The 17,038-nt window shown below is 36.5% G+C and overlaps 1 protein-coding gene across 2 annotated transcripts in view; it reads left to right on the forward strand.

Annotated features, from left to right (window-relative positions):
• Positions 1-16,736, forward strand: part of PDS5A (PDS5 cohesin associated factor A) — a 131,304-nt gene extending 114,568 nt beyond the window's left edge. The window contains exons 29-33 of one of the 2 annotated variants that reach the window (XM_069495176.1): positions 1,488-1,550; positions 2,316-2,461; positions 3,795-3,903; positions 8,994-9,346; positions 15,093-16,736. In XM_069495176.1, coding sequence (XP_069351277.1) covers positions 1,488-1,550; positions 2,316-2,461; positions 3,795-3,903; positions 8,994-9,346; positions 15,093-15,096 — 675 coding nt within the window. In that variant the 3' untranslated portion in view covers positions 15,097-16,736. Of the gene's footprint in view, positions 1-1,487; positions 1,551-2,315; positions 2,462-3,794; positions 3,904-8,993; positions 9,351-15,092 lie in introns of those variants that run through there. The other variant, XM_069495175.1, reaches the window with a different exon arrangement.
• The last annotated feature ends 302 nt before the right edge of the window (positions 16,737-17,038 follow it).

Below are 17,038 nucleotides of genomic sequence, written 5' to 3' on the forward strand. Positions count from 1 at the left end.
AATCTGATTTTCATTATTGATTTAGTATTCAACATTTACTATGCCTGGCTTTTGATAGCAATAATGAGAATTGCAAAAGTATTTGCCTTCTAATTGAATCTACTGATCTTCATGAATATTCCTAAGTGAGCTCTGGAATTTAAATTTATCCTGTTGTTGACCCAGGGCCATCTTGACTGAAATGGTACCCAGATAGAATCTCTGTAACTGTAGTGATACCATAATCAGGAATTAAGTTGCAATTTGTCACTGCACCTACATGGTCTCACAAACAGTAGTTTTTCATCGTTTTTTCTTTTGTTATCTGCAGTGTACAGTGTTTTAGTCTTAATAACAACCTAAGTCTTTCTATTTTCAATATGTAACTTTCCACATTTGTTTTTCTAATATGCTGCTTTTAATCTGTTACTAATTCAAACTCTTAAACACTAGGCTTGTTCAGATAGTGAGCCTGGTGAAGCTAATAGTGTATCTTCATGAATGAAGTGAATGGACTTTGGTGCCCAGACCTCGTAACATTTATTTTATCTGCATAAAAGTCTTTGTGCATAATAAATGATACAGCTTTGCCTAGCACAGATGACAAAAGTGTGATTTCCTCACTGGCATACTTAAGCCCTTTGTTCTTTCCCATGATACTAGTGTGAAGGTAAATTTAATGAGAGAAAAAATATATTTTTAATGATACTACTTAAAAAAGTTAATTAATTTCTTGATTGTAGTAGATACTTTTGCTTCAGTGACACACCATTGTGGTTTATTTGTTTGCAGTTTTCAGAATATTTAACAGGGAGTGGCATCAAGGGATCAAATTTGAACTCTTAAATTTTACATAGATAAAACTTTCAAAAAAGTTCCATAATTGTCTGCATTTGGTTTAATTCGTTTATTAACTGGTTGATATCACTGCTATCAAAGAACGTTAATATTCACTTAATTATATTTTGATGGTATATTTACCTTTGTGATTTAGACTGTCAGTCTACTTATGGTTCTAAGAAACAAAATATTTTTAATTAAAGTGACATATTTTTCAATGAGGATAATTTTCTTAAGATCTAGTGTGGAATTCCTTCGGTGAATATTAAGTGTGTCTAGTATGTACATAGTATCATATTGGATACTTTGAGAGCCCAAAAGTTTATTTTATGATAAAGTGGAGAAGGTGAAGATAATTTAATGAATAAACTGGAGACTGTTTGCACTGAACAACATGAAAAAATAAGAGTATACTTTATTTAAAATGTGATTTAGGAAATTTACCTCTGACATTTGCCTAAGTCTTATGTGCCATTGATTTAATTTAAAGCTAGATATATGATATGGCTCATTAAATATGTCTTGATTATTTGATGAATTGGTATATATGTTAGCACCAATGTAATTATTATTGCAAGGCACAAAGCCTGAAAAGTCTTATTGAGACAATAAAAATATACATGTTCACTTTGATTGATGTATCATCCTTTTTTTTTTTTTTTAAATAGGACTTTTGCAATGACAAAAGTTATATTTCAGAAGAGACAAGAGTACTTCTGTTAACAGGAAAGGTATTATGTTCTTGATAATTGAGGATCTTTGTTTCATATATATATATATATATATATACACACACATATATATATTACTTCTGCTATTCTTATAAAATACCTTTTAAATGTCCTCTAGAATTTATAGTTCCTGATTCTTAGGGATCATGTTGTAAATTTGTAGCATCTAAAGCAGCTGCATTCTCACACTTTTTTCTGTCATGTCTTCTGAATTGCTACTGTGCTTTTCTCATCAGTAATGATAAGCTTCAATTTATTTACAATCCACAAAGCAGACTTTCCTGAGACATGGTGTAATAACCTTAGATGTACAAGATAAAGAAAAATAATAATTTTAAGGTACTAATGAGCTACGTAATTTATATTCTGTAAAAGTAATGTAATGACACCTAAAAGAACAAAAGGAAATTTGATTTTTGGTAAACAGTTACTAAACTATTGCTATATATATTCAATAGTTTGTTTATAAGACATGTTATATATTTCACTGTATTTTAGGGGTCCTCTTTATTTTGATTGAATATTAAGGGATAATAAATATTGTCTAGTTATTAAGTAGAGTTAATGCTTATGACTTTTAATTGTGTTAAAATAACTATACACAATTTTACAGAATTATCATCTCTAATAAATTTAAGGTTGACTTTCCAAGGTAATAAAAATCCCTTGGCTTAGACTGAACAATCTCTCTCATATGTGTCTAACTTTACATATATTCCATTCAGTAAGTTATAAAATAATGTGTGTGTGTGTGATTTTTTTTAGCCAAAGCCTGCTGGAGTACTAGGTGCAGTCAACAAGCCTTTGTCAGCAACAGGAAGGAAACCCTATGTTAGAAGCACTGGCACTGAGACTGGAAGCAATATTAACGTAAATTCAGAGCTGAGCCCTGCAACCGGAAATCGATCAAGGCAATTTTTTCTCCAATTGTTTTTGTTACTAGCACTCACTACTTGGTTTATCTTTTAATATATTCTGTGTTTTGGTACCAAATAACACTGATAAATTTTTGATATTTTTAATGATGAAAATCAAGAGTGGACTATACATTTTGAAACCACATAGCATGCCAAGTGTGTAGAAAATTTAACAGAGAAAACGTAAGAATTTGTAATACGTTATAACTAATTTACATGGAAATGTTTATTTTTTTTATATATAAGAAAATTTAGGAGCTGGGCACAGTGGCTTGCACCTGTAATCTCAGCTACTCAAGAAGCTTAGGTGGGAGGATTGCTTGAGCCCAGGAGTTCAAGGCCAACCTGAACAACATAGCAAGACCCCCCCCCCCACCATCTCAAAAAAAAAAAGAAGAAAATTCGACATTTAGGAAAACTATGAAAATATAACTCTTTTAAATAAATTGAATTGCTTTTTAATTTTTAACTCAGATTAGTATGAGTTAAAATCATTCTAACATTTTCCACTTATAAAAATATTCTGTGTTTATATCAACGTATCAAGCATTTGCTGCATTAGCCACCGTGTAAGAATTTCCACTTGATCCTACTCTTTTTCTTCCATTATATAAACATAATTTTTTATTGGTACATAATTATACGTATTTATGGGGTACATGTGACATTTTGATATAGGCATACAATGTACAGTGATCAAATCAGGGTAATTGGTATATCCATCACTTCAAACCTTTATCATTTCTGACTCTACTCTTATCAATACTAAATATTGAAGCTTTTAAAGATTTTATTCTTACACAAGAAATCTTCAGAATAAACTCAAACAGTGATGTTTTAAACCATTTTAAGTAGTAGATCCCCAAAATATAAAATAAATTAATGTGGAACAGCTGTGGTTTAAAGAGATGATGGAGGTCAAATACCTCTCAAGTGGCCTCTTCTCCTTATAGCCCCTCCCTTCCAGAGCATTATGGAAATTACTATACTGTGGTCTATAGTTTTATTTTTGTTTGGGGGAGGTTTCTATTAATACTCCTAAGAGATAAAGCTTAGAATAGTTTTATTATTGTGTTTCTTGACTATCCTTTTGTGAGATGGTTTTTTAGGCAGTCATCTGTGTCTTATGTTTTTATGGTTAAATGGAAATCAATAACATGATATAATAAAGCAATAGTCCATAACTGTAGGAGATCTGAATCTTGCTATTGTTGCTTCACTTGGTGAGGTTTCTAAACCAGCCTAACCCTTTCCTTATTGGTGTAGTAAGAGTGAACTTCTATTCATGTAGTGAAATAAGAAGCCTTGGTTTATTTTTCTTCAACAGGGAACAGAGTTCAGAGGCAGCAGAAACTGGAGGTAGTGAAAATGAAGAAAACCCTGTGAGAATTATTTCTGTCACACCTGTAAAGAATATTGACCCCGTAAAGAATAAGGTAAATTTAAAAGTTTAACAAGTGGATTTTTCCCGTAATTGGAATCTTGCTAACATTTTATAGCAAGGGCAAGAAAAACACAGCCAGCAGGTTAATGTCCATACTGCATTTTATACATGTGTCTACCACTCCCTGCAGTACTGACTCTTCCTCACTCTCCAAAACTGATTCTGCTTACATGCTCCCACTTTGTTTTACAAGAATTTTTGTGGTCACCCACAATGGTATCCCTTTCCCACACTACCCATCCCAACACTTTGAAAGGATAAGAATTGAGAGTTATTGAGATCTTTCCAAAAGTTTGTTGATTCTTGTCAGAGGTCAGCACTCTGTTTTGTTTTTACTGTTATTTTTATGATTTAGCCATTTAAAGTGTGTTTGAGTTTTTATTTAATAGCTGCATTCTTCATTGTTGATCTTTAAGTTATGGCACTCAATTTTCTCTAACAATTTTTTGGCAAGAGAGAAAGGAGTATCACATAATTCTGCATCCTTGCTCTGCCACTCACTGTCTGTGTTGATTTGGACAGATTGCTTGACTTCTCTAAGCTTCCATTCAACTATAATGTGAACTTGATAACTTACCTCAGTTGGAATGGCTCAAAGATACTGAGTATTTTTTTTCCCCACAGAATCATAGTCTTGACATGCTTATCTTTTTATTGCTCACCATATATTTATTCTGGTCATCAAATATTTTAGGTATTACCCTCAGGTACATAAAATATAGTAGGACTGTGAGTTTTTCCACAGTAGCTTAACTTTTCCTTTCTAAACTCTCATTATCTGAACTCAACCTGAGTATATAAGGATAAATTTTTAGATCAGATTCTCGCTGTCTGAATTCTTGCTTCTTGCTATTTGAAGTACAGCATGCCAGCGGATTCAGGTAACAGGGTACCTCTCACTGTCATAACTCTTGAATCTAGGAACCAAAAGATTGAATATTGTACGATCCTTGTGTGGAATTAAGCAGTCTTAACATAAACCTAGATACAGAAATGCATATTGCCACAGACATCCAGTGATACCACGCACATTACGAGGTGGTACGTTGGTAGACACGCAAATGTTTAGTGCAACCAGTCATCTGTAACTTTTTCACCCTCTGCCTAAAACTATATGTAATTTTGATAAATTGGATATTTAAATTCTTCTGATAAACAAAAGGCCTTACTTTCTGATTGATCTATAATATATTATTCCAAACCCTCATTTTAACTCATACTTCCAAAGCCTATTTTAACCAATTCCCTGCAGTCTGAAGAGATGAGGCTTATATTTTGACCAAAGCATGATGACTTCCTGGTCAGGTCCCCATACATTTATAGGGACATTTCTTTCCTCGGTCTGATTCTCTGCCCCTTCGGCTCAAAAAACTGTCCTGTTAGTATGCTAAAAATATATATGAAGATCTAAGGGAGTATTTCTTGTTAATCAATTTCTCAAAGAAAATGATGTATAAACCAATTTATCAGTTCATATATGTGAAAATTATTCAGCAAAGTGGATATGCATGTTTACAAATTGGCGCATTTTCTCCTATTATTTACTATGTGGGGGAAATTGTAATATGAAGGATGAATATGAGAGGTAGTTAAAAGCAGAACCATGACACACATATCCCATGGATTCAGGCAAGCAATATTGCCATTACTGTCCTCTGGGAGTTTTCTTTTTCTTAGTACCTGAGATAACTGGTTCCCTCTTTATTTGGCTTTTGCATGGCTCTTTGAACGTATGCACAAGTATGTAAGTTTCATAAATGTGTAAACGTGATCATGTCCATGATTTTTGTTTTGTTTTGTTTTGTTTTGTTTTTTGAGACAGAGTCTCACTTTGTTGCCTGGGCTAGAGTGCCGTGGCTTCAGCCTAGCTCACAGCAACCTCCAACTCCTGGGTTCAAGCAATCCTCCTGCCTTAGCCTCCCGAGTAGCTGGGACTACAGGCATGCGCCACCATGCCCGGCTAATTTTTTCTATATATTTTTAGTTGTCCAGCTAATTTCTTTCTATTTTTAGTAAAGATGGGTCTCACTCTTGCTCAGGCTGGTCTCGAACTCCTGAGCTCAGACGATCCACCCACCTCGGCCTCCCAGAGTGCCAGGATTACAGGTGTCAGCCACTGTGCCCGGCCCATGTCCGTGATTTTTAACATCAACTCTTTTCCTTTTCAAACAATCTAATCTGTATATGTCCCTTTTTTCTCTATAGTCTTATCATTGTCACGTGTGTATACACATATACTTTGTTTCCCCTTTTTTGCCACTACAATGTTATAATATTCTTTCTGTGTATAAATAAATAAAAAAATAAATAAAAGCACACCTACTGCTGCTTTTATTTTTGTGGGCTAAGTTCCTAGTGGTGGATTGCTCAAAAGATAAATACATCACAGATTTTAGATGTTTCTGTATTGATTTCCTGAAAGTTTGGAACACTTGACATTTCTACCAGGAGAATATGAGAGTACTTTTTTCTCTGCATACCCACCAACAACAGGTTTTACAGTTCTTTTGAATTTTTTTCAACCTTCAATATTGAAACTACTGCCCTGACTATTTTGATTTGCGTTTCTCTGACAGCCAGTATATTTGTTGACCATTTGGATGTGCTCTTCTGTAAATTGTCTGTTCATATTTTCCCCTTTTAAAATTGTTATCTTTGTCTTGTCTAACTCAACTCCTGATGCTATAATTATTTTACCATCTTGTTAACATTCTTGCTCCCTTTCAATCCAATTGCCTTATAGCAGCCAGTGTGGTATTTTAAAAATGTAATTTGGATTATGTTTGTCCTCTGTTTAAAATTACTTTCTTTAGCATTAGAATAAAATCAAAATTTCTTAACATGTCCTATAAGGCATTCAGGATCCATCCCATTCCTACGTCTCCTGCATTTCTTATGCGTCTCTCCCATCACTCCTTACTGTCTAGATTCCTTAAATCTGCCGAATACTTTCCCTCTTGATGGACTTTATGCTGTCTTTTCCCTCTGTTTAGAATACTTCACTTTCATATGACAGGGTCCTGCATTGATATTATTTAAATAATATTTCCCCAAAGGACCAATTAGAAACTGATGCTTCCTCTGATTTTTTTTTTTTCAGAACACCCTGTTCTTTAACCTCTTAGCACTCAGGTAATTCATACTTAAATATTCATTTTTTAAAAAATTAGTCACCTACCATTCTAACCTACATGAGGACAGGACCCGTATCAGTTTTGTTTTCCAGTCTATACCGAATGGCCACAACACCTAATAGACATTCACCTGAACGAATGGCTCCTACTTCCGGTTAATAATACTTAGTTGTGTTGTGGATGCATCTTGTTTTGCCCAGGAATCACCATCTTTCCCCAAGATGACTTTGTGTATCGCTTCTCTGATCCATAATGTATTGTTTGTGCAGTTCTACTCTTGTGGGCCACCTTACTCTCTTGGTCCTTTTGTGTATTACTTGCTCTCTTAAAGTGGGGCTTAACATTAAACCCTGGAGTAAAACACTGATTTGTGAATTTCTCTTACTTAAATTACTACTCTCAGGAGCTTTCATTTAATTAATTTTTCTTGAAACATGAAGATTTGTAATGTTTTTTCCCGCAGTCATTCTGGAAAGATTTTCTGGGGAAAATGAAAATTAATTAAGAAGATACAGGCCAGGCTTGGTAGCTCATGCCTGTAATCTCAGCATTTTGGGAGGCTGAAGCAAGAGCATTGCTCAAGGCCAGAAGTTTTGAGACCAGCCTGGGCAACATAGGAAGACACATTTTTATAAATAACCAGATGTGATAGCACACACCTGTAGTTCCAGCTGCTCAGGAGGCTTGAAGTAGGGGGATCACTTGAGGCCAGGAGCTCAAGACCAGCCTGGACAACATAGCAAGACCCCATTTCTACACACACAAAAAATAGAAAAATTAGCTGGGCATAGTGGTGTGCATTTGTAATTCTAGCTACTCAGAAGGCTGAGGAAAGAGGATCACTTGAGCTCAGGAGTTTGAAGCTGCAGTGAGCGGTAATTGGGTCAGTGCACTCCAGCCTGGATAACAGTGAGGCCATGGCTCAAAAGTACATAGTCTAATTTTTTCAATGATATAGTGTTACTCTACTTCCTTTTAATCAATTCAAGTTATCAATTAAAATTATAATTATTTCCTAAATATCATTCATATAAAGTCACTATCATTCTGAAAACTATTGTTTCTCCATTATGTTTATTATGGTAAAATGGGATTTTATTACTTTGAACATTTTAGATGACTTAATACATGCTAAATTAGAACAAGAAAAAAAATGTTCAGAAAAAAGGTTAATGATTGATGCTATAAAAAGAGACGAAAGTTTGAATTAATGAATGGAGTGAGAATTCAAAGTACTTTGTGTCACACAACTACAAAGATTATCATTGTTAGATGCATCATATAGAAAATAGCATATTGATTTATGACAATCGTCCTTCTGAAAAGTGATAAATTTAGAGCACATCATGCATGATGTAAGGCCTTTTTAATTTGGGGCCGAGCGCGGTGGCTCACATCTGTAATCCTAGCACTCTGGGAGGCTGAGGTGGGAGGATTGCTTAAGCTTGGGAGTTCAAGACCAGCCTGAGCAAGAGCGAGACCCTGCCTTCACTAAAAATACAAAAATTAGTCAGGTGTGGTGGCGTGCACCTGTAGTCACAGCTACTTGGGAGGCTGAGGCAGGAGGATTGCTTGAGCCCAGGAGTTTGAGGTTGCTGTGAGCTATGATGAAACCACTGCATTCTAGCCTGGGTGACAGAGCAAGGCTCTGTCTCAAATTTTTAAAAAAAACTTTTTGGAATAGATACGGTAGCAAAACAAGTATGGTTTTCTTTATATTTACTGCTTGTGTTTTGATGCACATTTATTGAGCACATTACATGTGCCAAGCACCATGCTAACTCCCGGCCGAGCCCCTCACCTCATTACTTCCTAATGGGATATAAGCAATTAACTAGAAGCCCAGGAATCCCACCTCCTTTAAAATACGTTCCAAATACTTTTTTATAGGACAGGTCATTGATATTTAAGGAATTTATGTTTATAGAATTGTTTTGTGCTCTTTTAGGAAATTAATTCTGATCAGGCTACCCAGGGCAACATCAGCAGTGATCGAGGAAAGAAAAGAACAGTAACAGCAGCTGGTGCAGAGAATATCCAACAAAAAACAGATGAGAAAGTAGATGAATCAGGACCGCCTGCCCCTTCCAAACCCAGGAGAGGACGTCGACCCAAGTCTGAATCTCAGGGCAATGCAACCAAAAATGATGATATAAATAAACCTATTAGCAAGGGAAGGAAAAGACCTGCAACCAGCCAGGAGAGCCCTGGGGGTTTGGAAGCAGGTAATGCCAAAGCACCCAAACTGCAAGACGTCGCCAAAAAGGCAGCACCAGCAGAGAGACAAATTGACTTACAAAGGTAATATGCACCATTTCTTCCTGAATTTTGAGTTCAGGCATTTTTGTTTTATTCTTAGTGTGTGCCAATAACCCGAAACACTTAGGCATTTGGCAATGAAAATTGTATTTGGTTTTCCTGAGTAAGTTATAATGGCATTTGTTTTTATCTCATAATCTCCATTTTTAAGGCGCTAATTTGAAGAAAGATCTCCTTTTTTCTTTGGTTAATTTTTATTTAGTATATAGTATTTTGATTTTTCTACTTATTAGCAAAGAGAATATCTTTTGTCTGGTGTCCTTCAAATGGTTGCATAGGTTTACATAACATAACATAAAGGGTGACCTTTGGACACAAAATCCCAGAATGGAGAAGATAATGATGTGATGTGACCAGGGATTGCCTGCTCTTTAATTCTTCTTGTTATAGTTAATTTTAATATAGATCAGCAACGTGCCTCTCCCCTACCCTGCCCAGTGAAACAGTCTCACAGCTGCTCATCTTTGATTATTCTGGGGCTGGGATTTTGGATTTTCCACACTGTGACAATGATGCCCCATTTGGAGATCTAGAAAGTAGCTCCTTTCATCTCGGCCTACAATTAGAACTCACCCTGTCCTCCTCCTTTCTCCTTATATAGCTAACTCATCTACCCCTGAATTAGACTGTAAGCATCTAAATTCCTTCTGGAGTCCCAGTTATGATCAGCTCAGGATACTGTCCTGCTTCAGTATTTTGATAAAGTGCAGTGTCCCTGGAGCATATGTATAAGTACCTTTAAAATATTACCATTTATTAAATTCTGAGATTTGGGGCTATTGTATTTCTATGCATTTTAAGTGCTTCTAGACATCTTTTACAACATTTCATGGCTTCTAATATGCCATGAACCAGACTCACTACTAAGTTCTTTATTTGTTAACCCATTGAATCCTTAAAACAGCTCTATGTGTACCATCATCATTCCCATCTTGCAGTGTGGAGGAGCCTCCGGGATAGAGGGCCTGGGTAGCTTTTGTCTCCTTTGCTCAAATACATGGTGGAGCCAGGATTAAAGTAAAACCAAGGCAGTGTGACTCCAGAGTTGAGACCACCATACTAGGTTGTACTTTTGAGATTAAAATTAATTCTTAGCTGGGCTTGGTAGCACACACCTGTAGTTCCAGCTACTCAGGAGGCCAGGGAGGGAGGATCACTTGAGCTCAGGAGTTCAAGGCCAGCCTGGGCAACATAGTGAGACCACGCTTCCAAAAAAAAAAAAAAAAAAAATTAAGCCTTAATTCTAGTCACTGTGCAGCTTACAAAACTGGTATTACAGTGGATACTTTGAAAATATTTGCTTGTGTGTTTTAAATAGCTAATATAGTTCATATATGTGATAGTTTCCATAAAATGGAATATATTTACACATAGTTTTAATAACTATTAAACAAAATAGCTCATTTATTTAAAATAATCATAGGTTAGGCCAGGTGCAGTGGCTCATGCCTGTAATCTCAGTACTCTGGGAGGCTGAGGCAAGAGGATCGCTTGAAGCTAGGACTTCAAGACCAGCCTGGGCAACATAGTGAGACCTCATCACTACAGAAAAATAATAATAATCACAGGTTAAACGAGACCAACTTTGGTCATCTTTTTAAACTCTCTCAGAGTACATGCAAACAAAACCCTTGCAATGTTAGGGTTAGAGAGGAAAACCAAGAAAATGATCAGATGTTTCTGAAGGTGGCAAACTTAAACAAAGCATCCAATGCTAAGAACAAGACGGTGGTGAAAATTAGTTAGAATTATGTATAGAAGATATTTGGTACGGTGCCTGGCATCTATATTAGTAGTAATAATAGTGCTTCTGGAAATGTCGTTTATAAAACAAAGATATAAAAAAAAGAGAGAGAGAAAAAAAAATATTGATAATAGGAAAAGTTCAGTGAGCATATATCTGACTTGCCAACAACCATTGTGAAGCGAGTGCAGCCCTGAATTAGAGGTAAGGAAATGGAGACCTGAAAAGACCTTTCTCAGGTCACCTGGCCCATGCTGCCCAGGGCAGGGCCTCAAATCCGCGACACCCTGTATCATCTGCCTCGCTGTAACACTCACAGTGGTGGCTGCACTTATGTCTCTCTCTAGCATGTGGATTAATGGTATTTTGAAACATTTTTAAACTATGAACATTCGGGGCCCTATTATTTGGGATTTTTTCCCCTCAGTATGTAAAAGGAGATGTTTTAGTGTGTATTTACCAATAAACTATGGATTAGACAGATACATTAAAACAAAAGTTCCTTGATGGTGACTCAACAGATGTTTCAACTATGCCTCAATTTCAGGAGAAAACATCAAATGGTCAAAATCCTGGAAGTGCTAACTGTATTTCACATAGAACTGTAGCTTCCACCTTTCTACAAGACTCTAAACATAGCTTTCATTAACCGCACATACGACCTGTGAGTGATCTGACATTCCACCTGTATTTGCCTGAGGCCTAGTGAGGATCAAGTACAGGTGACAGCTCGCATGACTGGTCAGTTCTCAATATATAGTCCCCTGAGTCATCCTGTTACGGTTATCGTTACAGTTTCAACCAGCTCACTGGGAAGAGAAGAAACAGGGTTGCCAGGCCTGAGAGCCGTCAAACATTTCCCAGCTATGGAGGAACCCAGGGTGATAGAATCAGCTCTGTTTAGGGGCCTTGCATTGTGTCATCATGTCTGAAGTGCCGCACCAAGTATTAATAGTTTACCCCTGGGTTTCATTTGGTAAATAAGGCTTAGCCGCCTCGTGCTTCTGTGGCCCTGCATTCTGACTCCACATGACCGCTGCGTCAGAATTCCCTTTCCCTTGCATGATTCTCCATACCTTTCACTTGCTTAAGTTTTCACTGCCCAGATGGCCATTCCTGCTCTGGTCACAACTCTGCGCAGTAACGTCTCAAAAGTGCCTTTTTTCTGACATCACCCTGATCATCTTACTCTGAACTCCTTTGTCGATCTGAGTACAGGATTCCTGCTTGCCCCAAGGTAACACTATCTGCTAGCACCAACTCTGGAAAACTTACCCAGTTTTATTACTTGGTATTTATTATATCATTTGATTGTTTAGATTTTATCATTAAATAATTAATAAAAACCATTTTCAAGGCCTAATAATGCCAACTACAATCTAGGTGCCTTATGTTTGTTACCTCATTTACTCCTTCAGCCTCAGGTAGAATTCTGACCAGTGTTAGCCTCTAGAGCCGTTTTCATACCACAGCCTTCACTTCTAGTAAGTGGCCAGTGCTAACCCTGGAGAATTCCTCTTACTAGGTTTTTATTGACAACATTAGGCCAATAATTTTTTTAGCATGGTCCCCACTTACATGATTTATTTACTGGTTCAAGGATATTTTATTCCACCAAAACATAAAGAGTATATGTAGAAATTTACTGATATAGATTTTATCTGATAGTTGATGCTGAGCATTTTAACTTTTAAAGTTAACTTGAGAATATTTAGATCCCTTTTGCATTTTTGCAGTAAATGTATTCCCTCAACTGTTTGTGTGTGTGCTGCTTCCAGTAAGTTTTCCTGATTATATTTTGGGCTTCATTTGAAATTGTTAACTTATTTTGAAAAAATTCCTTCAATTCACCCAATGCATTTCTAAAAACCAGCTATTTTGCACTGTGGTCAGGAAACAGTTAACAGTATTAACTGGATGTTAATGTTGGCTTTCTGTGAATTTTGGGTGAGGGAATGATCATCTGTTTAGTAGTTTAGTTCACTTGTTTTTCCTCTATTTGTTGGAGCTATCGTGCAAATGGGAAACAATTCCAAATGTTTTACATTGAAAATGGGGTTTTAATAGGTCTGCTGATTCTTGAATGTTTTGCTTAAACTTAAAGCCAAATTCTTCCACGAAGAAGAGATTATCAGTAAATATCAGTGGAGAAATAGTTCTCAAACTTGGGACTTCTGGGGAATCTGTAAATTTAAAGAGAATTTCTATAGGATAACAGACTATAGTTTTCTCATCTTTGGATTAACATGTTTTGGTTAGTGGGCTTAGTGTTGGAGTGTTCAAGGATCTTGGGATTTGTTTGTCTTAAACAGAATCTACTGACTTCCTGTGCTCACTTGTATATTGAGGTTTCCGCACATCACATAGGTCTGTATCTTAGAATTAAAGTAAAAGTAACCTCTAAATGTGTTAAACAACTGTATATTCGTTTGACATGAATAATTTTTCAGTAACAAGTAAATTTTTACCAAAATAATATGAAATTTTTCAGAAGCCACGTGCTCGGAAGTGATGGCAATTCACTTTGGGACATAGAATCAAGTCCAGGAAATTCTTGCAGTGATCTGGATCGTTTATAAATCTGTGTGAGCAGCCAGGGAGATACTGAGGACTCAGAGCCAGTACAGGGAAGCTTCCTGAAGGTGCAGCAGGCAGCTTGTAGAGGATTCTTTGATATCATTTTATTAAACTTGCTTTGTATGTTATAACAAATTAATAGTCTCTATAAGAATATTAATAATCACTTAGCTTTATTTTGTAATTTAATTTTTTTTTTTTTTTTTTTTTGAGACAGAGTCTCACTTTGTTGCCTGGGCTAGAGTGAGCGCTGTGGCGTCAGCCTAGTTCACAGCAACCTCAAACTCCTGGGCTCAAGCGATCCTCCTGCCTCAGCCTCCCGAGTAGCTGGGACTACAGGCATGCGCCACCATGCCCGGCTGATTTTTTCTATATATATTTTTAGTTTTCCAGATAATTTCTTTCTATTTTTAGTAGAGACAGGGTTTCGCTCTTGCTCAGGCTGGTCTCGAACTCCTGACCTCGAGCAATACCACCTGCCTCGGCCTCCCAGAGTGCTAGGATTACAGGTGTGAGCCACCGCACCCGGCCATCACTTAGCTTTAGTAGCATTGTTGCCTTTATAAAATGTATGTATAGTCTTGGGGTTTGGGAATGTATTTTTCTTTCTCTCCCAGGTTTGGAATTGTTGAGAATGAGACAGTCGTAATACTGAACACTGATAAGGCTGATTAAAAATGCAGGACGACATAAGCAGAGTGGGTAACTCAGTAGACGCCTTGCCCCAGAATTGAAGAGCTACACACAGACCAGGATGCACCTCTCAGGGCAAAAGAATAAATCTAGATGAGGTCAGGACCAATATGCCCATCTCTTTCCCCCGTCTCATCTGTTAGCTGAGTTCTTCCACCTCGCAAAGAGGAGTAGAGAGAAGAAGAAAGAGTCCATGTCGCACTCTCTCGGGCTGGTAGGGATCAGACTTTCCCTCCCTGCTAGAGCAGCCGTACAGGTGGGGAAATCCTAACCTCTTCGCAGAATTAAGCTGAATTTTCCTCCCGGTTTTTTTAGTACACTAAAATGTGTGTGTTCACCCAGCTCAAGGGTCAGAACTTATTTTGGTGCTTATAAATTCGTTTTGCCATAGTGTCCAGTAATTTTTCTTCCACAATGTCGTTTTTGAGAGTGTTAATTAAAAATTACAACTATTTCAAATAAATAGCTTTTATCATCTTAAGTAAAGGGGTCATTGCATAGCAGCACTAAATAGTTGAAAAACAACTTCTTCATTGGTGTTTTGTTTCTATATAGTTTAGGAAAAGATTCCTTATACCAAGTAAAGTCTCAGGTGAAAAAATGAAAAAAATAGTTTAAGATTTCAGTTAACTGTAGAAATGAAATCATTCTGGTTTTTTTTATATCCTGTCTACATCTTTTCTGACTTTGTGCTCCTCTACTCCTCTCCCGAAGGTAAAAAGAAAACTCATTTGCAAAGGGAGAAAATGAAGGCCAAACAGAAGCAGGCTCCAGCTTCTGCAAAAACCTGGATTCACGATGTCCCTGAACAGAAAATGAAGTTCACTTCAGAACACACGCTTTCTGCCTTGAAAACTGAAAGAAACTATTACTTCCTTTTCACATGACCACAAGTCCTCTGATGGAAATGTACAGAGAAACTCTTGAGAGAGGCTAAAAGCAACTCTGTTCTACCCTCCCCCCAGACTTTTCTTATGAAAAGTCAATAATTAAGCAAATTGCTTAACACTTGGTTCCATATCTGGAGTTTAAATGCATAATACACCATTAATTTCCATGCTGCAGTTTTTATTTTAAAGTAACAACATGTCCCTTACACTGACACTGAAAATTCATCCATTTTAGAGCCAGGAATTCCCATGTTACACAAGAAAAAATAGAAGTCTACTGAATTAATTTTTTAAAAGAAAAGAGATCAGATTAAATATTTCTTTGGTTTTCCTTTTGGAAACTTTTATGTATAATTCTTTCTGCCTGCCTACTTTTCTGCAAAAATGAGATGTACAGATTTCAGTTCCCTGCTATGAAAAGTGATGTGGCAATTTTATAAATGTTGCTTTCTGATTTTTATCAGAGTGAGAAAATAATTAAAATTATTATTGATTTGCAAGTAGTAAACTTCATATTTTGATTTCCCCTCCATTTTAGTTTAATATAATTTGCAATAAATGTACATATTATTGTTTCATAAAGCATATCACTTTAAAATGGTTTTTACTCCTGTGACTATGATGGAATATTTGGGATTTTAAAGGAGTAATGACTGTCCAGCATTTGGTTTTATAATGTTTGTCACCAGATTTTTATTATTGATGTAAAAAAAAAAAGTCGATTTTTTAAATAGTTGGACTTTGGCAGCTTTGTAAGGAAAGTTGGAGGTGTTTAGGATTGCTATCAATTTTCAGCATTGTGCTTTTGGGAAATAAGTGTTTTTGCTTTGTCTGCTGGTCTGGGCTCAGTGTTTATGTTTATTTTAGAAGACAACTGTCGCATCAATTTTATTATGTTTCTTGGCATTGTTCAGTATAGGCAACGTGTACACTTTTGTGTACGCATAATCATATTTAAGTTTTATGCATAAAATAAATGCTTCTAGATGTCATATGGCAGTCTTTTTTAATCTTTTTTATCTTATCCTTATGAATTTTTTTAATGTGAAGGGCTAAAGTCATAAAGAACATGATTACAGTCAACTCTCCATTATCTACATAAAATAGTGGCTATGCCTTGGGTTTTTAATTTTGTGTTAGTCATAAATTTAAAAACAAAATATCGAAGATGTATCGCAAGACCTGATTCAGGAGGAACTTGGAGTTTGCCTTTCCTCCCTGTGTGCACACTGGGCTCCTCCCGCAGCCCCGGCGGGGTGTGCCCACGCCGCCTCCTCGCGCACCTGCCGCGGGTGAGCGGGAGGAAACAGCGTTTGGGTCATGACTGGGTCTTGACAGCCCCTACTCTACGTGGGGTGTAAAACCAACAGTGAAATGTGTCAAACGCAACTTTCGTGGGAGTAAATGTCACTTACGTTCTCATAGATAATCAAGAGTTGGCTGTATATTGACTGTGAGTAAAAGATGGGTAATTCTTTTAAATATGCATATACACACATTTAGGTGTCAGAGAATGGCCAGGGAACAATGGATACCAATGACAGAAAACAGTATCCTTTGCTTCTTCATAACCCTTTAGAAAGTATAAAATATTGCCTCCAACATACTGAAAAAGGGTATCTATGCATAAGTATCAGAGAAGTCCCTCAAGCAGTCAGTGGGTGTGTTCAATTTGGAATTTAAAGTTCCCTTAGCATCAGACAACTTGATTGTTAAGGCCTCCAATTTGTCACCAAGAAAAAGTGCATTGACCTTTCTCACTCCTTTTGA

Source organism: Eulemur rufifrons, chromosome 19 (assembly GCF_041146395.1).
Source record: "Eulemur rufifrons isolate Redbay chromosome 19, OSU_ERuf_1, whole genome shotgun sequence".
NCBI lineage: Eukaryota > Metazoa > Chordata > Mammalia > Primates > Lemuridae > Eulemur > Eulemur rufifrons.